Below are 26187 nucleotides of genomic sequence, written 5' to 3' on the forward strand. Positions count from 1 at the left end.
GACTTTATTCTCTAAATATTACGACTTCATTCTTGAAATATTATGGCTTTATTCCCATAATTTATCTATTTTGAGTTAAATCTGGCATTATTATGACACTCCACTTTTTAAAAATATGCTCATTTTCCAGCTCGCCTAGGGTTAAACATTGATTTTTACCCTTTTGGAATTCATTCAGCTGATCTTTAGGTCTGGCGCTACCACAAGTTTTAGCATACCTTAGCATAATCCATTGAATCGGATAAGACCATTTAGCATCACACTCAAACATAACCAAAGAGTTTTGATATTTTTCGTATATAATACTATACTCTTCTGTCGTGACAGATTGTGTACTAAGACCGATGGAAAATTAAAAGTTGTGATTTTCTAGGCAGATATGCTAGGAACTATACTCTCATTCTGGCGTAATAATCAAGGACTTTGCTGCCGTAACATGGCTGCATGAGACGCACTGATATTAAGCACTGCCCGAAAATAGTCCCCAGCTATTGAAAGTTACCAAGGGTCAAGTTTTAAATAGGAAAAATATAGAAAACTCTTTGGTTATTTTTTTTGCGCAATGGTAACGGTCTAATCAGATTCAATGGATTATGCTAAGCTATGCTAAAAGTGGTACCGCCAGACCCAGAGATCAGCTAAATGGATTCCAAGACGGTAAAAGTCAAATGTTTCACTCTTGAGAAGCTGTAAAATGAGCATATTTTCAAAAAAAAAGTGGAGTGTCCCTTTAATCTCATAATGTTTTATTTTACATTTCAGCTTGGCCCTAATCCTTCTTCATAAAAAACATGTAAAAGTCAAGACATAAATACATATCCATCATGCAAAACAGCTTGTTATTGTGTACCCGAAAGCTCCATCTCTAATACACATGCACAGCAGTCATGTTTTACAGTTTACTTTTATTTAGACAACCCAAATAAAAGGCACATAAAACATTGCAAATGTTTACATAATTATTTCTGACAAACTTACATTTAAAAAAAATGTAGGAATGTTTTTCCTTTCTGCTACTCAGAAAGCCTAGTCTTCATATATACAAAATTACCATTGTTAATGTACTAATACAAAAGTTTTATAAAAGGTTATTCTGCTCTTCTTCACTCGTGTCTATCTGTACTCTATGACTCTTGCAGCTAAACAGTTCTGTACAAACATATACATTCAACCGCTTTCACAGGGGCTCTGAAGTTCATCCAGTTCAGCAACTGAATTAAAAACGACATTAGATTCAATTACAAAATGTTCACTTCATTGGATTTCATTAATTGGTTGGAATTTGGCAAACAAAACAAATGCATCAACACGCATTCACAATCTCCCACAAAAAAAACTAAACTATTTTAAAATGCTTTGTTCTAGCATGACGGAGACTGAAATGATTCATGCAAACACACAACGATCGCTGGTTCATTCGTGTCTGATCAGGAAAAACATATTCCTGAGTCTTAATGCGGCGTGGACGGCATTCATTCAGACACCCAAGACCGCCTCACGCGTCACAGCCTGTGGTGGGAATCTACCCATAAAATTGCATACAATTAACTCAAATAATTAGTGTTTTCAATACTGCACTCTCTTCTCATGAGAGAAAGTGACTGATGTAACGTACCTAACATCACTTTGGTGGGCTCTATATGCTTGTTTTGACCTACATCTCACAATTTTTACACTCTTTAGCCAAAACAGAGCAGCATGTGAGCACCTAATGACACAGTGTTGAAATTTCCAGAATTGGCCTGTAAACATTCTTCATTATTTAAAGCAGAGGAACTGATTGGTACGCTACGTCTGCGGGCTTTAGCTACAGGAGAATACTATTGGACTTTCCTATATAGCAGATCAACGTTAAAGATTGAAACTACATGATAATAATATCAGTACGGTAAAAACGAACCGTGACGTTGGTCAGGACGTACCAACTGAGATGTCCTTCTACTTTAACTCGGCAAACAAACAAAAAACACTAAAAAGAAAAGATAAAATATTTACACACGGATATGAATTCATCGAAAGTCATGTTGTGGGTTCCACACGCAGTTTTTCAAAAAATAAAAATAATGAAATACATACCTTTTTATTGGACTACACTCTGCACACTTCCTGAGCAGAATTTATAAGAACAGGAATATAAAATACTTTTAACTACAAACTCTTAACTGAAAACTCATCAATGCAGAACACTAAATTATAAAAGTTGCCGCATACTTTGTGCCTGACAGGTCAATCAGCCTTAACCACAGAGTATAGTCTGTTTTTTTTACAGTTTTTTATGCGAACAGAGCTTAGCAAAGCTAGTTTTTTTTACTCGAACGTGACGTTCAACGCATGCACATTGCGACAAAATACAATGCATCTCCTGGCCTACAAAGTTGTTACAAAAATCCGTCCAGACCCACGTGTATTCATAAAAACTATACTTCTAGGCTAGCTTTAAGGCCTAAGTATATTTCTTTTTTACGAGTACGTGAGTGTACCCGCACAGTCGGACGCACGGCCTTGCAAAGTATACTTGATTCGACTCATAAGCATACAATGTACTTCGAGCCGAGGCATGCGCATTATATGCGCATATAATACCACTACAGGCCTACATACTACAGAAATCCAGCAGTGTTCGGATGATGAAAGTGGTGTCATGTATGGTGACCCTCACGTACAGGTAAAAAGTTTAGTATACCCTGGACTTTACAGGCTCAGTATTGTTTAGGTTAGTGGTAGGTCGCACTCAGCTTGTCAGGCACAAAGTCCCTTAAGTGTAAAATGTATTGGTTAATCCTTTACACCATTATGCTGCGTTCACACCAGCCGCGTAGAGGCGTCAAGCGCGGGTGATTTCAACGTTAAGTCAATGTAAAGACGCGTTTACGCGTGTCTGTAAGTTTCACGGCGCAAATGAGGCATTTGGCGCGGCAGATGCGAATCCGCCTCATTTGCGCGAATGACGCACATTAAGTGTTGCCGCGGGAAAGGCGCGAGTTGAAAAATCTGAACTTTTGTGGAAAATCGTGACATGTTAGCCAATCAGGAGCTTGCTCTAGTAGTGACATGATTACAGGAAGCGAGCGGAGTAGCAGAAGCCCCTCCCATGACTCAAATTTCCGCGTGAATGTCTCGAATGACTAGAATTTCACAAGCGAATGAAGCTAGTAAACTCAAAATGTTCAAGCGTTTTTGCCGCCTCTACCGCGTCTGGTGTGAACGCACAGTAAGGCTCCAAAAGGTGCCCTTGTGATGTAATGTTACTTAGACTATCCTGCTATAAAGTCGACACTTGGCAAAAAGGTTCATAAACGGCACATAACAGCCACAAGGGGGGCGCTCTTGAGCACAATTCCTATGACTAAAACATTGTAGTCTTGGCAGATATGCGTGTATACTTCACAGGTCAGCATATCAAAATATTTGATCATTATATAATACTGCCTCTTTAAATTAGGGATACGCGTTCAGTGCAAGACTTTTTCCATTCTGTAGAAAAATAAAACCTATGACACCGAAACAATGGCTACGTAAACAATACGAGAACAAAGATGCCCTCAACTCACAGAATAAAATAATAACAGTTGTAAACAGTGTCCTGACAAACACTATTAATAAAAAAAATTAAATGAAAACCGTTCATAACTGTTGGTGAGAAAGTATCAGCCGGCACACACAACTGTACCTCTTCAGATGTCCAACATGTAGACACGCACCAACCTGCGCAAAATCTGGATTATACATCCATTTATGAAAAAAATTTAATTCTTTCTCCCAACGGAAGCAATTGTCCCTAATTTCCTTAAATACTGATTTGCAGGTAACGCCATCCAAAACGTAGAATAATCCACGGCACTCTGCTTAGTTAAAAACAAACAAAAAATGCACATCAATTATTGCATTTGTCTTTTAAAAACTTGTGAAATGCCAGGCTATGGAGCTGCTCATCCATGTGCAATGGCATACGTTAAAAAAAAAATCCATCAATGGGCAAATCAACCCAGGCAAATCTTCTTCTAGTGTTGCGATGTGGCCATATGATGTGAATCCTCACACCACACAGGATTCAAACGGAGGTCAGGGCAGAAGGCTGGTCCGAAGAGTCAGTTCACAGCCCGGTTCTACCAGGGCGGAGAAGACGGCAAGACCTGAGACAGGAAGGACATGCTGTCCATCGATCTCATGGCGATGTTGAGCGGGGTGCCGATGTTCATGGACATGGGCGTGGTGATGGCAACGGGATGAGCGATGTTCATGGGCGCAGATGACGGGATGTTGACGGAGGCGATGTTCACGGGGCCGGTGATGGTGACCGGATGCTGAAGGTTGATGGGAGATGTGATGTTAATGGTGTTGGTGGAGATGTTCATCTGGGCTGCTATGGTAACAGGGTTGCTGGTGTGGCAGCGGTTCATTGCCGTGGTGATGGGGGCTGAGGATGTGACTGGTGTGGTGGAGCCAGAGTTGCAGATTTCATTGTTGTCTGTTGGGTAAGGAAAAAGAAAGAGACAGAGAGGGGAGGTGTCAACAAGTGTCTTAAGGATACACATGTATTGCGCTCCCAAACTCTCTGGGTGTCTAGACTGGTGTGTCACATTTATTTGTAAAAAAAAGTGGTCTGTTTAAATCATTGGCTGTTGGGGTGGCCAAATATGTTCATGATATCATCTAGATACGATTGAACTGCTTTGTATCATCGAACTGTATAGAGGAAATAGATAAAGGTGTCATCATGTGTGTATCGACATTTCCACCTGGGTTTGTTTTGTTTCATTGTTACCTTTTCGGAGCCCTGAGTGGTTCCACTGCCAGTCTCCTATTTAGAAACAGATAGAGGGTTATGATGGGCAGGCAGCTGCCTGCAGTGATGCATTATGGGATGCTTTTAAACGCAGCAATAGACATGACTATAATTTTGAAATTGAATCGCCATCATAAACAGATTCAACCTTCTTTTGCCAATTTAAAGGAGAATTAAAAGAATTTAGAAATAGAGAGTTTAGCTTTGTAAATACAACAAACAAAAGACTGAGCGAATAAGTTAAAGGGACACTCCACTTTTTTTTGAAAATATGCTCATTTTCCAGCTCCCCTAGAGTTAAACATTTCATTTTTACCGTTTTGAAATCCATTCAGCCGATCTCCGGGTCTGGCGGTACCACTTTTAGCATAGCTTAGCATAATTCATTGAATCTGATTAGACCATTAGCATCGCGCTAAACAATAACCAAAGTCTTTTAATATTTTTCCTATTTAAAACTTGACTCTTCCGTAGTTACATCGTGTACCAAGACTGACAGAAAATTAAATTTTCTGTTGTGATTTTCTAGGCAGATATGGCTAGGAACTAAACTCTCATTCCCGCGTAATAATCAAGTTACTGCTGTAACATGGCTGCAGCAGGCGTAGTGATATTACGCAGCGCCTGAAAATAGCCCCCAGCTATTGAAAGTTACTAAGGGGACTATTTTTGGCTGCTGGGTAATATCATTGCGCCTCTTTCAGCCATGTTACAGCAGCAAAGTCGTTGATTATTACGCCAGAATGAGAGTATAGTTTCTAGCCATATCTGCATAGAAAATCGCAACTTTACATTTTCTGTCGGTCTTGGTACACGATGTAACTACGGAAGAGTCAAGTTTTAAATAGGAAAAATATCAAAAGACTTTGGTTATTGTTAAGCGCGATGCTAATGGTCTAATTAGATTCAATGGATTATGCTAAGCTATGCTAAAAATGCTACCGCCAGACCCGGAGATCAGCCGAATGGATTCCAAAACAATAAAAAATAAATATTTAACTCTAGGGGAGCTGGAAAATGAGAATATTTTCAAAAAAGTGAAGTGTCCCTTTAAAAGAGAAGGAAGATGTGATAGCTACAAGACTAAACTACATGTCAGAAACAGATGCATCCTGACTGTTTTAGAGGTGAACTCAATCAGGGACAAACAGGGCATTTATTCATTTAAAAATGTATTCAGGGCAAGTACATAATCTGAGAAATCTGAGATAAGTTAAACCACTGTTGGGAACGATGTGGTTGGTTAACGTGCTAAAGCTGCAGCCAAACAAGGCGATATAACAAAAATATGACTACAATCTCAGGTGGGCAAGTGCTTCTGGGTCAGTTAGTCTGGGGAAACTGGTTTGTAATACTAAAGAAGAAGCAAAAACTCTGAAGTGGGGCTCTGCAACAATCTAGTTAGTGGAACAGCCTGAGGACAGAGTCACCTCTAATAAACCAGAGAATTTGGGAGCTAATGAGACAGCAAAGAGGAGAGAATGAACCACTGATCTATATAAATGACTGGATTGCTCATAGAACGCTTGACGTAACTGTGTGAGGTGAAGCCAGCGCATAGTTCGAGCCGCCATCTTGGTATACCCAACCGGCAGAGAGCGTCATTGACTTCCATTCAAAATCATGATCAAAATGTACCCCCCTTACAGCGTATCAGTTACACAAGGTTAATTTTTATGATATGTGTACGTTAATTATTTGTTAATTCTGGTGTTATTTGCAATGTTTATGTTTTAATCGGGCAGGATAATGGATTTATAAAAAAACGTTAAGGTGAGTGTGTCTGCTGCATTTGTTAATGACACGGTTATAAATAAAGTTTTTTTTGACATTCAGCTACACTGTGACGGTCAGCGTTATTTCTCTAAATAAGTTTAGGTAACTTGTAAGTTTAGATAACATAATTACAAAACTTGCAAATTATTGCATGCACATACGGTACAAAGCATGAATATTTATTTAGATTTCAGAATGAGCACGTTTATTGTCATTAATACTAAATATGCTGCGGTCTGTCTGCTGATCTGATACTGTAATAAAGATGAATGTATAATAACTGATTAAAACGCAAAATGTACAACTTTCAGTAAATAACTATTTACATGCTTTGGACGTTTGTGTTGTAATAATGTACAGGGTAACTTCACATATAAAAACGAAGACGAGTAAAGTGATGTTTTATCATTTAAATCTGATAACGTCCATTGATTTAATAGAACGTTTGGGTATACCAACATGGCGGCGCGGTGGCTTCACAAGTGTGACGTCATGCGCAATCCAGTCATTTATATAGATCAGTGGAATGAACAGAGTATTAGTCTAATGATGTCAGTACCAGATCTACATAAGGAAGGGGTGGAGAGTCGTCACCGGACTAGAAGGTAGTTGGCACTGGGGCACCCGATCACGGTGCACTTACCTTTGTTACAGGTGTTGTTGAAGTTGCTCTGGCCGTGTGTTTTTAAGTGGCTGGTGATGTAGGCAGCACTCAGCATCTTTCCGCAAACGTTGCAGGTGACTTTTCCTTCGTGTCGTATCATGTGTGACCGAAGTCTGTCTTTGGTGGCAAAGGCTGATGTACAGGCCTGCAGTAGACAATAGAGAAATGCAAAACATCAACACAGGCGGGTGAATTTGACCAGATATTCCAGATTTTTTTATATTCAATTTAAAATTTTAATTGCGCTTTTATGCACAATGTTGCAACGCAGCTTTAAAGAAAATACATTTTAGAACAGACAGTAGAGACGTAGAATAAAGAAATGACAGGTGGATAAAGTAAAAAAAAAACAGAAATCAATACATGGTATAAGGGCTGTGTATCGAAAACCACTTCACGACACAATACGTATCCGATATCATGTTCACCATTCGATGCGAATCACAATACAGGTCCATTTTGAATTTTTGTTCAGAAATTAGCAACAGTTGCATTTTTGTTTATTCGATTTTGTTGGAACGTGTACAAAAACAACAAACATTTTCTCTGTCAGAGCTACAGTACCTAACTTGTATACTGTTTTTTGCAAAAAAGTATACTGTTTATTTTTTTTTCAAAGCAAATTAATAAAGAGAAACTTTACAGCTGCAGCTCTTTTTTGTCTTTCTTCCCAAAGATAAATGAGCGACTTAGTTGATTTTAAACACATGCAATAGTTTTATAGTGGATTGCTTATGACGAGACGTAGAGTCTTTGCCTCGTGCTAAATTCATGACTCGTGCTAAAAGTTACGACATTTGCAAAATAATGTGTTCTCATGCTAAACTCATCGAGAGAGAAAGACAAAAAATAATACGTATAATAATTAGCTATGATTAGTCAGAATAGATACAAAAGCAGCTGTATCGACGCACGCATCATTAGGAGTTCTTGATGATATATTGCTGTATCGATATTTTGAAAACAGTATTACATGGTATTATTGCAAAATTTGTATTTTAGCTAATATATTAGATAATAACTGTAAAAAATGTCAACTGTATTTGGACTGTTATATTAACACTTGTCAATTAAGAGAAAACGCTTCCCTGAAAATGACGAGTTTTTCCGGCAATCAACATTTCTGCTATTATCCACCAGGGGGTGCTCTTAGCCAACTTATTTCCCCTTACGGCAAACAGTTCAAACTCCATGTATGTTTTGAGGATCGCTTTACATTTAATGTCTTTCAAAAGTCCTTCACAAAAATGCAATTATCTCAGCATTTTGCTAAAAATTTTGTCTTTTTGAAAACAAAACTACTGATATTTGAGAGGTGATGAAAATAGAACAAATGAAGGTTGAACGAAACTTTTTTTTTTTCGTTTGAAAGCAGAGGATCTGTTCTTTCATTTGATATTTTGTATGTTTATATATATATATATATATATATATATATAAAGAAGAAAAATTTCTGGAAACATTACTGCCAAAATGCTGCCAACTTTTTTTAAAACACTGACATAGAAAAAGTTAATAGTGCTATTAAGCATGTACGTGTGATACACACAACAACACAGTCTCCTACAAAAAATTTTGTAACTTCCAAGAAAACTGTCCTGTTCTTCATCATTTCTTTTGTCCTTACATCTAAACATTTTCTTATGTCTTTATGTATTTTCAGATGCTGCTTTACAACATTTGTGAAAAGTGCCATAGAAACAAATGAGATTTGAATGTACAATACATAATTACCACAGGAAAAGCAACTTAAAGTTCAGTGCGTTACTAAATAGTGTTTTTTATGAATATGGTTTGAACACCTTTCAATTATCATCAACCACAAACCCACACCAGGTCTATAGTTTACACCCCAGTTATCAAGATCTTTATTAACACTAGAAGCGCCAGAATTCCAAGACTACTAGAACAGCCGTTAGCGGTCATTCTGACAGCTAGATTATAAACACTATTATCTCTAATGATAAATTCCCCAAATGAGAGATTAATGTATTAATTGTGTGAGGATATATTTTAAAAACCAAATAACCCCAACATCTACATTTTTTATTTAGTTAAAAAGATAATTATACATTTATAAATATTCACACCATCTCAAAAAGTAAAATGTAATTATTGCATACGCTATATTCAGTATTTCTCTGTATTTATTTAACATAACTCGGAACAACAAAATAACAAATTAAAGGATCTATTTGACTATGAAAAAATGTGTTTTAACATTTATCATACACTTATAACACAGAACATAAACGGAAAAGCTGAAAACAAGCTGCTATAAAGTAAACAAAAAGAGCCACGAACGAAGTTTAGAACCATAAAACAATTAGGCTACACATTTTATATTAAATAAACAGATCAATACCGTGCTCGGCTATTTAAGCTTCACAGTCAACACAAGTTACTTTTATTCTCCTCGCACAAGGGTTTGTGGCATCGTCAAACAAACACAGAAAGGCCGTGAGCGCATCTTCGATGTTGCGCTTCGTGTGCGCGGTGGGGCCAGCAGCTTCAGTCAGGACAAGGCTCTGCCTTCTCCCTGGACGTTCAGTTGACTGAAAGACGGTCCTAATAATAATAATAATAATAATAATAATAATAATAATAATAATAGTAATATTCTAATAATAATAATATGACCAGCAGAACTAGTGAATATAACTTGCGCAGAGCAGCACTTGATAGGACAGCGGTGCATAGCGGAGAGCAGGGCAGCCGCAAGCTTGTCAGATGTGAATGAAACATCTGGATCCCTAATCTCCGATGAAGGTAGCTGCATCTTTTTCCTCGGTAAGGACTCTGACTCATTTTTTGATGAAGATGAACTGTTGTCTTGCACCCAGGAAAGGTCGCTGTCACAGCAGTCATATTTCCCTTCATTCTATTATTTGTATCACATTTCTAAAACGCTCCCTATAAACTCTTTATAAACCTATTTTTTAAAAGGCAATAATAATTTGTATTCCAATAATTAGCATTTGTAAGCTAACAAGCATATGCTAATAGTACTGGAGACGCTGACAGAGACAATAAACCGCAGGAAAGGACAATAGAATTGCGCGAAATTTAGAGCGGTCAATATGACCGCTATGGCTGAAATAGGTAGAAATGGTCAAATTTTCTTTGCCTTTTGTGTAATTTATATAAAATCTAACTTTTAGGAAAAGTCACAAACCAGCAACATTGTATTTTTTTAATTTACAAAGATATTGTAAATATAAATTTCAAAACGGTCATTTTGACCGTCATGGCTGTTCTAGTGTTAAGGCTTAACTGGTTTCAAATAAAAAGGTTCTGGTTCTTACCGTTACTTGGCATTTAAAAGGTCTCTCTGAGGAATGAACATGCTTCACATGACAGCTGAGATGGTCTGGCCTGAGAAGAGATAAAAGAAGAACATGAGGAGCCAGGCTACTTTACAGAAAAAAACATTCATTATTATTGTCCCGAGTTGGTACACCTTGTTCTTTAAGAAGCAGATGAGAGGGTCAACATACCCATTTACATTTTATGTTTACATTTGGCAGACGCTTTTATCCAAAGTGGCTTACATGTGTTAAAGTGTATTTATGTGCTTCTTGGGGTCGAACCCATGACCTTTACGTTGCTAACAGAATGCTCTACCAATTGAGCTATACAGGAACACTCAGGGTAGTTGCCCGTTTCCGAAACTAAAATGACTGCATTGTCAACTACCCGCTGTTCATGGCTGCATGACCATGCATGACACAAACTGGTCCAGAGAGCACATTAGTGGTTTAATATTGGATCATTATTAAGTTCAACGTGAACGTAATGGTTGATAACGTTACGTTTGGGGAAATATTTTCACAAAAGTTTGCTAGTCACACCAATTCAAAAGCGCTAAAAGTGTTGATACCCTGGAAAGGTGGAATTCAAATTTTTTGATAAAAGTGCAAAAATTTGGAGCAACAAAACAGTGCAACATCCGACCAGCGGGAGAGGGCTACGTAAATGTACAAAATGTGAATTTGACACGACTACCTACATTTTGTGCTCAGGCGGTATTTACAGAAACCGTCACACCTCTAAATACAGCTCTTTCATCTTTCTACTCCGACTCGTGTCGCTAGCACTGAAATTAATCCCTAGATTATTAGTCACGCATTGGCAGAAGCAGAAATAGGATTCAGATAGGACAGGACGTCTCTCAGACGCAGCTCTTCGTCTATAACTGAGCCCCGAAAGATGTCCCAAAGCAGCCGGCCCCTGAGTGACTCAAAGGAAACCCCAGTGTTGATCTTCAGAACAAACAGAGGGTAGAAGGGAATAACAGCCGAGCAAGGCCCCCCCTCTGTTCACGAAGACCCTCGGCATGCTGGGATCTACAAAGGCAGCCAGTCAGATCCATTCACAGCAACTATAAATCAGCCAACGGCGGCCAATAGGAACGAGACGACATTAACATCATCAGAACAGCAGATGGTGGACTCGGCTCGAGCTTTGAACACATATTTTATGAGACAGTATTAAACACACTGACATCATCACAATAAGCCAGTCCTTTATGCTGAAAAAAAAACGATCACAAACACTTGGCGTTATTTTTAGCACGGTTTAAAGACTTGTGGACCAAGAAATAGTTATTATAAGATAATATAAGAAATATTTATATGATGTTCGGTTTTGCTGGCAAAGCAATTTTGAATAAATTGATTGATTAAATGTGACAAACCCCTGGTTTGTATTTTTTAAATGCAAATTCTTCACGTACCTTGAGAAACCCTTTCCGCACACCGAACACACGTAGGGTTTGTGTACACCACCGTCGTGCGAGCGTACGTGGTACGTCATACGATCTTTTCTCTTAAAACGCTGCTGGCATATGGGACACTCGAACGGCTTTTCATCCGAGTGTGACAGCTTGTGACGGTTCAGGTGATAAACGTCCCGGAAGGCTTTCCCGCACATGTCGCACCCGTGGTTCTTTTTTACAGGCTTGGGGGGCTTTTTAGGGACGCTATGCTGGTTCACGTTGGACATGGACGTCGGGGACATGATGGTGGATGCGGAGGACGTAGAAGTGGTCGCCGTGGAAAAGATCCCAGCGATGGTGGAGATGTAAGAGGGGTCGCCCGTGGTCTCGCGGGGCATCGAGGAGATGAGCGAAACCATGGTGGGTGCCGCTTGCGCCGTCTTTTTGGGTCTGGACACCATCTTGATGCCGGTGTGGCAGGACTCGTGCCGCCGGAGGTGGTAGCTGTCCCGGAAAGCTTTGTTGCAGTAGCCGCAGATGAATGGCGTTTTGCTCTTGTGCTCCTTTTTGATCGTGGGCATCGGGCCACCTCCACCGGGGTTCCCGCCCCCACCGCCCGTCCCGCTGGCTACGTTGTCCTTGAGGAGCTCGGCGGCGCTGACCGGGGGCTTGTGGTCCAGTGGTATGGGCATCACAGGTTTTTGGTCGGGTGGGTCAGAGTTTAGAAGAGGCAGCAGGCTGTTCGGGGCCACATGGTGCTGGTGGTGAAGGGCTTCATTAGCCTGCTGCAAGATGATGAGAGAGATGTTAAAACATCTGAATATATATTGAGACATTAACAGTTTTCAACAGGAATCACTTGTTTCAAATACAACACCTAATAGATGATGTGTTACTACAGTGTATCCCAGGGGCGTAGCCAGTAATGGGCCAGGGCGGCACTGGCCCGCCCACATAACTCCCTGGCCCGCCCAGGCAAGTTTAACCAAAATACATTTTTAGTTTATTTTTATTATTCAAATGTATTTAAGAAAATATATTACTATAAACCGGATTTATTGTTGACTGGTGTGTGTTTAATTTGCTTTCTAAATAAAATGGAATTGTTGAAGAAAGTTGTGGGAAGCCTCCGAAACGTAATTGGTTGCTTGGTTGCTAGGAGTTCTGACAGATAGACTCTGTGGGGGGCGGCGGCCGGCGGGCTCTCATCAGTCTGCCAGCTAACTTTGCTAACCGCTTTTTTAGCTAATATTAACATTGCCACAATAATGGCTAAAGTTTCTTTAATGAGTTATTTAAAAAAGCAAGAGTTGATGAAGAAGATACGCCACTGCCTTCATCTACCGAGCCCAGTTCTTCAGACTCATTAACCCACAAGAAGGCTAGTCAGGCGCTGGTGGCGCCGGCTACCGCTTGCTCCCTGGCGGCACTTCCAGTGCTCTCTCCCGGACAGTCTGACACAGGTTACCCGCCGATCTAACTGCAATTGATGAACCACCTTCACAACCCAATTTGCATCCATGAGTTACTACCCGCCTCAACAACCTTTTGTTTTTTGAAAAAGAACTCTGTGACTCTTTGGACTATAATGAGATCATTTCTGTTTTCAACATCAAACCCAGGCGTTTGCGTCTTGTTTTGTAGAATGAAAACAACAAAGGTAGGCATGTTGTTTAACTAATTTCCTTATTTTTTGCTCGTGAAGTGATTTAACTAAGTGGTGTGTTGTGTATAGATGTATGCCAGCATTATAGATTAAACTTACATTGTTTAATTTAAATGAGTTGCTATTTTTGGCACAAAAGCTTAATTTCCAACAGGCTGATTGCACTGTATATGGTTGATTTAACTTAACTTAGGCAGTGTGTTGTTATTTATTTCAAACCGTGCTCTGCTGAGAGTTTTCGTTATTTCAATTTATTTTTAGCGTACTTTATTTCAGGTGAACTGTTTTTGCACTGCTGACTAGCCTGAATAAGCCTGGTTTGTCCAGCCTTTATTGAGCTCTGTTGGTTGAACATGTTTAGACAGTGTTTTATAAATGACTATTGAAAGTAAAGATGTCACTGTTTTTGCAGTTTGTCTATTCTTTTTTTTCCACTCTAAGGTTTAATTATTATTTAAGTAATTTTATTCTGATAAACTATAGGCCCACTCACTTTTGCTCCGGCCCACCCAAAATACAATTTCTGCCTACGCCCCTGGTGTATCCTATACATTCTTGCATTTGTGGCAACCCACAACAAAATGAAAATCAACTATCACAAACATATTTTTGCACATCGTAGTTTGCATCGCCTATGTCTTACATAACAGGCTCTGTACATAAAAATGGCGTCAGTCGCCGTGCTCTGCCGTGACTAAAGCCTGGTTTACACTTGATGTGTCCGCATTTTTGTGCGCAGCAAAAATGACATCATTGTGGAATGGGTAGTCATGTGTGGTGAGTACATGTGGTGGTGTGCATAACATTTTTTGTAACTTTGCGAGTGTCTCCACATCCAAAAATGAAAGGCTTGACGCATATCAATTAATCTATCTATCCTTGATGACTGGAGGGACTTATGAAATTCGGAAGGGACTTGCTGATGATCTCTGCATCTTTATAGAAAGGGAGGTACTAGTACTTTACTGAATTTTAGGGATGGGGAGATTCTGAGATTCATTTGGTGCATCGGCTTAAAGGCAATGAGGCGATTCACTGGTTTAAAAACTGTGCATCGGATACAAATTAGCACTTGCATCGCGATGCATCGCTTCTGACCCAACACACCTCACAATACTGAGGGAGTACATTTAAAAGCATGCAGTAATTTTCGGATTCATTAATAATCTAGTATGTGTTAATTTTTCTGTCAATAATTAAAAATTTAGTTTTATTTGATTTTTTTTATAAAAAAATATTTTCACCATAATGCGTACAAACTGCCCATTTGATTGCCCCGCCCCAGTTAATCGAGTACTCGTTTTTCAGACCTACAGATTAATCGAAATGAAAAAATAACATACATGCACATCCCTACACCCTACACACAGCAGGTCAATGGCAGTGAGATTTACACTAATGCACAATAACAACTCTGACCTCAGTGATACAACACCGCTCTATCGTAACCCATGTGAGTTACTGTGTTAAAGCATGTGTGTGTTTAACGTTCCCGATGAGCACTTCCGCCAGCTTGTGGGATGACTAACAATGAGCAGAAGTTCAGGAATGAACAAACACGCACGTTACATACATGCACATGCGCACTCACACACTGGACAGCTGGCAAGAAGAAGAGGCACTCCATTCAAACACAGAGAAAACCATCTCATTAAATCAAATGAGTCAAGCTTCCCCTCTCCAGCTACAAATCTTCACACTGGGTTAATGATTAGATTCAGAACTCATTCAACATGATTCACAATGACGCACATAGTTATTAAAAGTGTCATTCGGAGCCCAAACCAATGAGAAAGATCTAGAGATTACGCTGGAGTCATGATAAAGTACACGCTGACACTGTATACCATTACAGAGCACAGTCTGTTTGCTCCAAACCCTGCTGAAGAATCTAAATCTGTCCGGCGTAAACCGATCTTCCGGCACGCTCCGGGTTTGTCATGTGACTGCAAAATTAATTGTAGCTGAAAAGAGATGATTCAGCGGGACAGGAATGAGCTCAGCTAAAATGAGTCAACATGGACTTTCACAGAAAACGGATGACAAATAGAGAGAACGGTACATACTAGAGCAAAACATTTTATGTATTTGACACACGAGCATTTTACAGTGTGGGTCAAGAATGTGCCGAACTGAATTTCTGAAACCGAAACTGAATGCACCTGTCTGAGGGTCTCAGCAGATGCTTACGTCAGAGTGTAGTAAAAGTTACAATATCCCCCTTTACACAATCCTAGGCCCTATTTACAGCTGGTATTTAGATGCGTTTTAAAATATCTAAAAAAGCCCTCACATTTACATGTACAAAACGCAGTACTCTGACGTAATATAAGTGCATGTCAATAAATCCATAATTTTTCCCGCTCATGTTTTAACGACTCGGCCATAGACCATCCTCTCAAAGTAATCAGTACAGAAGCGGTCAAAAGTGGAAAAAAACTACATGTTAAAGGAGTAGTCCACTTTATAGATGGGGCCCATTGACTTACCATAGTATTTTTTTTCCTACTATTAAAAGTCAATGGACCCCATCTTTAAAGTGGACTACTCCTTTAATGGGAATGTATCTTTAATCTACTTGTGATCTGGTCGAGAAAATGTATCTTGAAGTTGTCGTAGAATGAAAACTGTATTTTCCTATAGACATAGATGAATAAAGAGACATGGTCTGTATATGGTAATGACATAATGTGAGCCTCAAAGACGATAGTTTCCTCCTCCTTATGTAAACCTGGTGCATGCAAAAGATTGCTGGAAAACAGGCCAATCTCAACATTACACTGACTGTGACGTTACAGTCGAGAAGATGTACACCCCCAACATTAAATTACACATACAATTCTAAAAAAAAAGTTGTGACTGCAGACTTAGCTCTATATGCTAGTTAACGCTAGGGCTGTGACTAGGGATGCTCCAATGAGCACATGAGCAATGGGTTATAAAAATGCTCGCACTGCGTAAAAATGGTCTCTAATTGCAACCACATTTAGGAGCCGTATGATGACAAAAGTAAACAGAAAGATCGGTTCATGAGATCAGCAAATGTAGCAAATACCGATCGAGTCATTTAATGCTGTAATCGGCCGAGACCGATCTGTGGCCGATACAGCATACAGCTGTGATGATTTATTGTGCAAATGTAGGGATGCACCGATACTGATACTGGTATCGGCCTCGATACCACATTTTCTAAAGTACTCGTTAAAAGTCCCCTGATACCTGGAATCGATACCACGGTCTGAGAAATGTCTATGTTTGAGCGGCGTGTAAGGGGTTAATGCCTCTTGTGTTGTCCAAAGAGGCAGAGTTTACAACAAACTGGAAAACTAGTCCTTTGTTTTTTTGTTAAATTATATGACTAAAGCTGTTACCTGTAAATTTAAATCATGTTTTTTTATTAAGTACTCGGTATCAGTATCGGCAAGTACAGAAATGCAAGTACTCGTATTCCAAAAAAGTGGTATCGGTGCATCCCTATGCAAATGTGCGTTTTCACAATGAATTAATTTTAATGAATTACGTGAAATCCCTGCGCACATCCAAAACATCGTCCAGAGGGTGCTCTCGTGCAGAAACTCCTTTTGTGCGCTATTCCAGGAAATGTCTATAAGAATATTGATATCGTTGTTCTTCAAATTATTTCAGGTATTTTCATGATAATAAAGAAAATTTCGAATGATCTTGTTTAACGATTGTTGCTTTTTTAAATGCACGTTATAAACGACTCAGACTCATAATGATTTTTGATTGATAAGGACTTCTTACTGACCAAAACGCTGTAATACACACACAAGCTGTGCATGAAACAAAAAAATCAGACTCAATTTCAGATAATGGAAAACGTGATTAATCATCACAGCATGCTATATGCTAACTAGGGTTGTGCCGATAGACAATAGTATTGTTTATCGACGATTGCCAGACATATCGTTAATAGCAGGCATTTATGACGATAGTTGGCGATGATTAGGGCTGGGTATTGATTCAGATGTTCCAGATCGATTCAATTTCGATTCACAAGCTATCAAATCGATTCGATTCCGATTCTCGATTCAATTTTCGATTCCGGTTCTCGGGATGCTTCCATACCTCTTACTTTTTATGTTAAGGGGGCATCAACGTCGATGAAGCACCTAAAACCGCCATTTTAAGCACTGAATGAAAGAATGACAGGCTCCTTGGTAACATCGTGCAAGGCAAAAAAGAGGGTGACATCTAGTGAAGAAGACTAGTAATTTGATTAACGTTAATCTTACGTTCATTGTTTGCAGGAAAAAATAAGGAGAAAAAAATCGATTATGCTCTTTGAGAATCGATTCTGAATCGTCCACGTATAATAAACCGATTAATCGAAAAATCGATTTTTTTGCCCAGCCCTAGCGATGATTATTATTATCATCATCATAATAGTTGCACATTAACACGCGCATAGCGTGCTTTCCAAGCATGAGAGGGTTTGTGGGCTTCACTTTGCGCGAGAGAGCAGCTGAATGCACATGATTCTGACTCTTCCTCGCACATGAGCTTGTAAAACGCGCGGCTCTGACATTTCCTTGCACTTGTTAGTGCACAGAGTTAAAACCAGCAAGTGTGTTTTTCCCGCTTCCTGGCACGCAGGATTTTAATGACACGCTCGGATTAATGGCATCAGTTTTAAGAAGGTTGCGGTCATGACAGTGTTGCCCTTGCTTCTTTTTTGTCCACCAATCAAGTGACTTACAAATAAATAAATAAATACTGCCCTGGCCCCCGATACTATAATGTATCTGCAATCTCACATGCTGACAATAGGACAATCTCAAAATGGGGCATAACGCCCAACACTTATGCTAACGTTAAGCCTAAAGTCCTACTATGGACGTTACAGTTACGTTTTGCAGGTCCATGCTGAACCCCCCCACACAAACTTGCCATTTGTATCTTCAGCTGATACAGGCTAAAACATAAGGGCCCGGTTGCATAAAGCACCTTAAGTTTTTCCCTTAAGTATGACACTTAAGGGGTAAATTCCCCTTAAATACTGTAAGAGAATAATTTAACTGTGTTGCATATAATCTCTTAAACGGTTCTCTTAGGTAAGGATAACCGTTAAGTGTTTCACGACAGCGACCCAGGATTGTTGTTATAAAATACTATTGTTGCCATGGAGACGCAACAGAAAAAACTTAAGGGTCTTTTCTGCAACACTCTTAAAGGAACAGTATGTAGGATTGTGGCCAAAACTGGTATTGCAATCACAAAACTTGTGGCTAAAACTGGTACTGCAATAACACCAATGTTGCCAATGCACAAAATGACAACATAAACATAAGTTGAGGGCTGCAACTCCACTTTTTATATGACAATATCCTGGCCAGACCACTGTTGTCAGTGATTTAAGTATTTTATATGAAAATGATTTCTTAATGTCTAGTGACATATCAGGGCCATTTTATGATTAATTGATATAAATTTCTTACATACTGTTCCTTTAAGTTTAAGGGAAACATAAGGGTGAACTTAAGGGAAAATTACACTTAAGGTGCTTTATGCAACTGGGCCAAGGTCTGTTTACACTCACACAGAGCTACTGAACTAAATAGCTCTGTGAAACAGCCAATCAGAGCTGAGCTCAACATTATTATTCATAAGTCTTATAAATAAGGTAATAATAGACCATTTCATTCTAAAGGCAATGTATGTAGATATCAGACAACAATTTAACAAATGTATTAAATGCATTCTTTGGCACCTTTAATGCCAGATGTAAACAAGCTCTTAGATATAGAGGTGAGTGTTTGTTTGTTTGTTTACCAAGGCTATTGGGAGGCTGAACGGCTGCTTCGGTTCTCTCTTACATCCAAAGAAGTGTAAGGAATTTGTTTGCACAGCTACCCTCCATCAATACCACCTGCACCAACAGAGCGAATGCCTAACAGACGCTTCAAAGACCTGAGGCCAATTTACACCAAGGATGATAACTATAAAGTTTCAAATATGTGACCCAGTCTGTGAAAATATAACCTTGATATCTTCTTAAAATCAATGACTGAAATCAAACTTTGATGCCCCTAATCTTATAAACAGATTATAAGACTTTAGTTTGGATTTCACATATTGTTCGCAATCAAAATCCATTTCAATTTAAAGGGGTCACGCGTATGAAAAATTAAAATGCAGCGGACAAGCTTAAAACAAACTTTATCATACACTGGTGTGGAAGCTAATATATCTGACGTTCTTGGAGTGAACGGGCCTTTTACATCCTACTAAAACAAACATGGCATCGGGTCAGGACAAAATAAGAGGGGACAGAGTATACAGTGATCACAAATCTGCTTGGACAAAACAGACTTCCCAAAACTGCCAGAAACACTCGTCCGCTTACGTCCGAGGCCCTTAAGAGAACCAACAAGTGCAGCAAACTATTCACACACTATTGGTGTTCAATGGAGCATCCAAAACACGCACAGCCCCCACAAACCCCAGACCAGCTCTGTAAAACCTTCAACCGCTACACACAACTAATGAGCAAGAATCCTACATAGATTTCAATCCGGAACGAAGTCGACGAGAGGTCAAGGCAGTGTTATTAGGGCTTGACCCTAGAGGTGCATATCTTCCTGTGCCCCGCTAAAACACCAAGACATGTCACACACACCAGAATGAAAGGATGGGATGGTTGACTAGACACCCAACCACTAAGCTTATTGGATTTTTTTTGGCAATATATTAGTTGTGTGCCAAAATTGTGTCATTTAGATATTGGTGTTAAAATTGTTACCTTTAGTGGCAGAAGTGTGATTTACAATGCATTCAACCTATACATTTTATCAGTAAAAAGTGTTTGTTTCTAGGAACATGACCGAACCCATGACCTTTGCGCTGCTAATGCAATAATCTACCAACTGAGCTACAGGAAACAAACAAACTGTTCAAAGTAGTTGATCAAAATGCTCTTTCACTTTTTTGATACTCTAATTATACTGGGTTTCTTTCGTCAATATGTAATTGCGCAAATTTCAATAATTAAAAACTAATGATGCTGTTTTTTCTCCAGCAGTCGCAAAAGAAAAAAAAAACAAGGGCGCTGCAATTAAGATGCGCACGCTCTCATGCAATCACACAGAGGACGAGGTTAAATACCTGACCTCTCGCATTCAGCGCCATCCATCCATCTCGCGGGTCTGACCGCCACGCAGGCGGCCGCAGGAAAAGAAAAATGAACGCTCCTTATTTCATCTGCTCTATTGTGACGGAGCAGGGATGCCCTCGCAGAGCCGCGGGGAGTCTTTGTGCGGGAGTCTCGTCTGATTTGGTTCCTCTATTCATAAGGAGCACCGCATATCTCCACGCATACACCTGCTGGTTTATTTCCAATAACATCCCAGTCATCATGTATCTGTGTACCTCTATGGCAAGTCTGGGGTCTAGACTGGACCTCAGTAGTGTGTGTTTGTTAGTGTTTGCAACTTGCAAATATGTGTCACTGAATTACAGTAGTCTTGCTGCATTTTCACGCCACTCAATTTTGATACAAATCGGCTCTGATGGCTGAGGTCAGTGTAACGTAAATAACACAGAAATCGAGTGCGGCGAGAGAATAAGGAGTTTTTGAAAAGCCAGCGGTTGCACAATGGAGATCTGCGCCGGGCTCGGGCTGAATGCTGAAACACATGGTTATTCATCTTCCACTAAATCTTTCTTAAATTTGAATTTGAAAAGAAACAGCAAAGACGACAGTATTAAAAAACATGACAAAAGAAACGAGGCGCAAGGACAACAGCTTGCAACAGCACACAGCCCAGACGTTTACAACTATTAGATCTTAAAGGACAAAACCCAGCACATAATCTCTCCAGCACTTCAAACATTTTCTCAATGTACTCTGACTAGGGATGCTTAACGATTAATCGCGATTAATCTATAGCAGAATAAAAGTTTTTGTTTACATCATATATGTGTGTGTGTGTGAACTGTGTATACTAACTTTTTATAGATAAATGCACACACATGTATGTATATATTTAAGAAATGTTTACATGTGTATATTGAAGAGTTTCGTTGCAAAACGAGATAACTCCGTTTTTATTTTTTTCAGAAATCTTATTTTTTGGTATCATAATTATTATACACAGTTCACACACACATATATTATGTAAACTAGGGATGCTTAACGATTAATCGCGATTAATCTATAGCAGAATAAAAGTTTTTTGTTTACATCATATATGTGTGTGTGAACTGTGTATACTAACTTTTTATAGATAAATGCACACACATGTTTGTATATATTTAAGAAATGTTTACATGTGTATATACATTTGTATATTTATGTATAATTAATATTATATATAAATACTTAATATATAAATAAAAATTTTTCCCTTAAAATTATACATGAATGTGTGCATATTTATATATACATATTTATTATACACAGCTTACACACATATATGATGTAAACAAAAAATCTTATTCTGCTATAGTTTAATCGCGATTAATCGTTAAGCATCCCTAATGTAAACAAAAATCTTATTCTGCTATAGATTAATCGCGATTAATCGTTATGCTTCCTAACTCTGACTTGGAGAGATGGGTCATGAATCATAATAGATGAGTTGTTCATTAGTGAAGTAGACCAGATTATCTGAATTTTTCTTGCATTTTAGCTAAAAATAACTTTACATGCTAAAACCAGAAAAGCTTTGTCTTCAAACCCACTTCCACTACAAAAAAAAGTAAACCAAGCGTTTTCAAATAAATATGTAGTTTTGTGAATCCATATATTAGACATCCTGGTGTGCAAGTATCTCCAAGTAAACATTTCCAGTCACCGCCGAATGACTGCCTCAGACAGTCAAGACGTCACCACTTTCATTCATCATAGAAAGTTCCTTCTTACATGAGAAGGAAACAAATGGGAATTAAAATCCAAGTCTGTTCCAAAAACAATTTATGGACAGGCCCTCTGAGAAAACAGAAAAATTCAGACGGTCTGCCGTTCGTTTGATGTGAACAAACGGAGGACATTTTTCATGAGTCAGTGAGTCATAAACTTGCCCTGCGCTCTGTGATAAAAGGATTACGGGAACTTACACCATCTCTGGTCTACATAAACCCCTCAAAGTGAGTAAGGACCACAGAATGTCCCTCAACCTGCTTATGAAAGTTTGACTGAAGAGTTTAAAGGGCCACACCATATGCTCAGAGCACAATGAATCACAAAGATTTTGGCTGGATATAAAAGTAAACTATTGCACTAAATATTCATTAGAGTAACTGCATGTTCACAAGAATTTCGGTAGATCACTACATTCACAAAACTGTATTTTACATTCACTAGAACTGAAAGAGGTACAGAAAATAACAGAACTATGCACCGATATATCGGCCTAAAATCAGCATTGGCAGAATTTTCCTACTATCGGCCGATTGTTTAAAAACAGCCGATGATCAGCGCAGATTACATCCGAATAACGAATCAGACAAACGAATCAGAATTCAAGGCATGTGATTATTGAAACAAGGAGGAAAAAAACAAAACTATCAGCATCGGTAGACATCATTTTAAATAAACAAATATTACTATCGGCACACAGATTTTGTATCTGTACAACCCTACTAGAGTATAGGTGTAGGATTGCATGCGTCATTTAAAAGGATCAAACTTGTCTCCTCTTACTTTTTAAGGACTGAATGTAAAGATACTTGATTGTTGAGAAATATTTTAAATAAGTCATTATATACTATGTAACATATCCAATAACGTTTTGAACTTTCTGAAAATCTAAAATCTTACAATTCAAGACTAGGTTTGATTTTAAATCAATATTATCTGCATATTTTCATATATTGAAGTACACAGCAAAATTACCAGTGTTAAATTAACACTGCTGGTGTTTACATGAGTAACACCAGACCTGGTGGTCCCCATATTAATACCAGGGGCCTCATGTATAAAACTGTGCGTAGGATCCTTACTAAAAGTCTGCGTACGCACAAAAGCCAAAAATGGCATACACCAAAAATTATGAAGACTTCTAAAACAAAGCAATGTTCCCTTTATAAAGCACAGATCACCTGCAAATGTCCTTACATGAATCATCGTAATATCCCACCCTGCAAGCCCATTCTCCCATCAAGTTTGTTTTTTTATAAATCACAACCTTTGCGTGTGAACTGGCATACGCACGTTTCCAGCATCATTTTGTCCGTACGCACGCTTTATACATAAGGCCCCAGCAGTGTTGATTTAACACTTGTGATTTTGGTGTGTATGTTTGCACCGGCACACAGTTTATTACGTTCCAGAAACTAAACAAATAGTTGTGAGTTAACTATTCAGAAATCAACCCAAGCCAAAATGTTTACAGCAATATGGGTAACTAAAGCTTGTACAAACAACACAGTGGTCACTGACACTAAAAAGGGTCTGTAAAACATATGCGAACTTTATTTAACCCAAAAATTTACATTTTGTTATTATTTACTCACCATCATGTTCTTACCAACCTGTATTAATTTCATTGTTCTGATCAATACAAAGGAAGATATTATGAGCAATGTTAGTAACCAAAACAATTTCCGAGCACCATTGACTTCCATAGTAGTATTTTACCTACTATGGCAGTCAATGGTGCTTCTGTTTCCTGCTTGAATACGAATACCTTCCTTTGTGTTTAGCAAAACAAAATATACAGGTTTGTAACAACATGTGGGTGAGCAAATTATGACAAAATTTCAATTTTTGGGTGAACTATTCCTTTAACAAATCATAAATATTCTCTTTAACAAACTCGAGTGAACTGAAGAGAAACCAGGACAAATAGTTAAGCAAAAGTTAAAGCGCACATTGTAAATCCTGGAGGATGTAGGTGATTAAGTGAGAAGCCCCCACAAATACCTCATGAATTTACTTTACATGTGAACTAATCCTCAGGGCTTGAATCACTATAGCAGCTCATTCAGACTTTATATTTTCCCAAACTCCCAAAAACGATAGATAGATGATAGATAGAAAAAAATTTTAAAGTAAGAAAACAAATAGGAGGGGCTGATCTACTGAGGAAGAGGGGGGATAAACAGATGACGAAAAGGTAGACATGGAGTAACATATGATAGACAAATAGGGACAGAGATCTACAGAGAGGGAGGGAAAGAGGGGTAAATTAAAATCTAGAGGGATCGATTGAGATTAAGAGTTAACGTTAATGCAATAGATAACTTGATATGGGGCTAGATTTACAGAAGAACCGATAGAGCGGTAAACACACAAATAGAGGTTTAGTAACGTTACATGCCGGAGGGAGCGCAGCTGGGCGCCAGGAACTCATCTACTATTGTTTTGCCCCAACTGCTCAATTTCAACTATCTGTGTTCATAAAGAAGTCTAAAGTAGACACGCCGCCAGCACGAGCTGAGCGACACGTGGAGTGCGCGCGCGGGACACCGGGTGTGTGAATATGAGAGAGAATTTCTCACCTGGAATAAGAAAGAGCTCCAGCTCTGCTCCATCATCGCGTCTCACTTACAGAAACAAAGCGCTCAACATGGCAGAGCGAGACTTCCGCTACCCCGCGGACCGCACCACGCGCAAGAAGGGGGAGGGCGCTAGCGGTCGGCGTAATTTACTGACTAAAACTCCGCTTAGTGGCATATAAGAAAAGTTTGTATACAAAATAACATAGCTTTGTTCGTTAAGTGATGCAGTTTATAAATAATACTGTTACGTGTATCGTTAAATCTCGAGTTTGTTTATTTTCAAAACACCCCTATTTGTCGTTTCGTGATTGCTAGACTCTCGGGACGCTCGAAAAACAGGAGTGAAGTTGATGAATAGCGTGGAACTGTCGCGAGACTCATCATGATTACTCTTGCTACACGAGACGAGACTTACTGCGGGATTTATTTGCGTGATTATGATTGAATATATAATATCTGCTTTAAAATGTACATTATTTATATCAGTACGAACAATTATATGTAATTACGTATCTGAATTGCAATCTCACGCGTCTGTTTGACGCTCAAACAAGCGTATTGCGGAATCCCAGCGAGAAAAAGCAACGCTGCATAGGATAGTTTTGCTCACGATTATCAGCTTAATATAAAGTTACTATTGGACACACGAGTTTTTGGTTAAAGTCTCAGAGACAGTGCCGACTACTTTAGAATCGTGGACTAAAATAACTAACTTAAAAAAAAAAACGATTTATGTCGGCAGGGTTCCCTCCCAGGAAGAGCGATTAAATAGTCTTGCTTGGATGATGTTTGGATCTAAAATGGGATTGTTGTTTCCTGACTACCAAATTGAACATTTAGTTACCTTAAGCAATATCACCATGTTTTCCTTTAGCATTGTTTTTTTTTTTATAACAGATTCAATGATTTAGAGTTTTTTTTCTTTTTACAGATCGTACAAGTTCTTCTGTTACAATCCATATACATACATGCAGTCTAAAAGCAATGTTCTTTTGTTCAAGACCTTTATCTCTCTATCTATCTTTCTCTCTGTTTGTGTATGTATAAACACACTCTCATATCCCATGTAGGCAGATAGGTAAAAGTAATGTGCTTTTCTTAAATGTGAAATGAAT

The 26187-nt window shown here is 38.8% G+C and overlaps 1 protein-coding gene across 2 annotated transcripts; it reads right to left on the reverse strand.

Annotated features, from left to right (window-relative positions):
• Nucleotides 1-885: 885 nt before the first annotated feature.
• Nucleotides 886-25178, reverse strand: vezf1a (vascular endothelial zinc finger 1a). Of its 2 annotated transcripts, XM_065260602.1 has the most exons (6): nt 25073-25178; nt 11962-12728; nt 10532-10601; nt 7206-7371; nt 4766-4801; nt 886-4468 (listed from the first exon to the last, which is right to left on the reverse strand). In XM_065260602.1, exons 1-6 carry the CDS (start codon nt 25106-25108, stop codon nt 4107-4109), a joined length of 1437 nt encoding a protein of 478 aa, XP_065116674.1. In that variant the 5' UTR covers nt 25109-25178; the 3' UTR covers nt 886-4106. The 2 variants fall into 2 exon arrangements, with proteins under 2 accessions (XP_065116674.1, XP_065116675.1); XM_065260603.1 differs by lacking the exon at nt 4766-4801.
• Between the last annotated feature and the right edge of the window lie 1009 nt (nt 25179-26187).

Source organism: Paramisgurnus dabryanus, chromosome 10 (genome assembly GCF_030506205.2).
Source record: "Paramisgurnus dabryanus chromosome 10, PD_genome_1.1, whole genome shotgun sequence".
Taxonomy (NCBI): Eukaryota; Metazoa; Chordata; class Actinopteri; order Cypriniformes; family Cobitidae; genus Paramisgurnus; species Paramisgurnus dabryanus.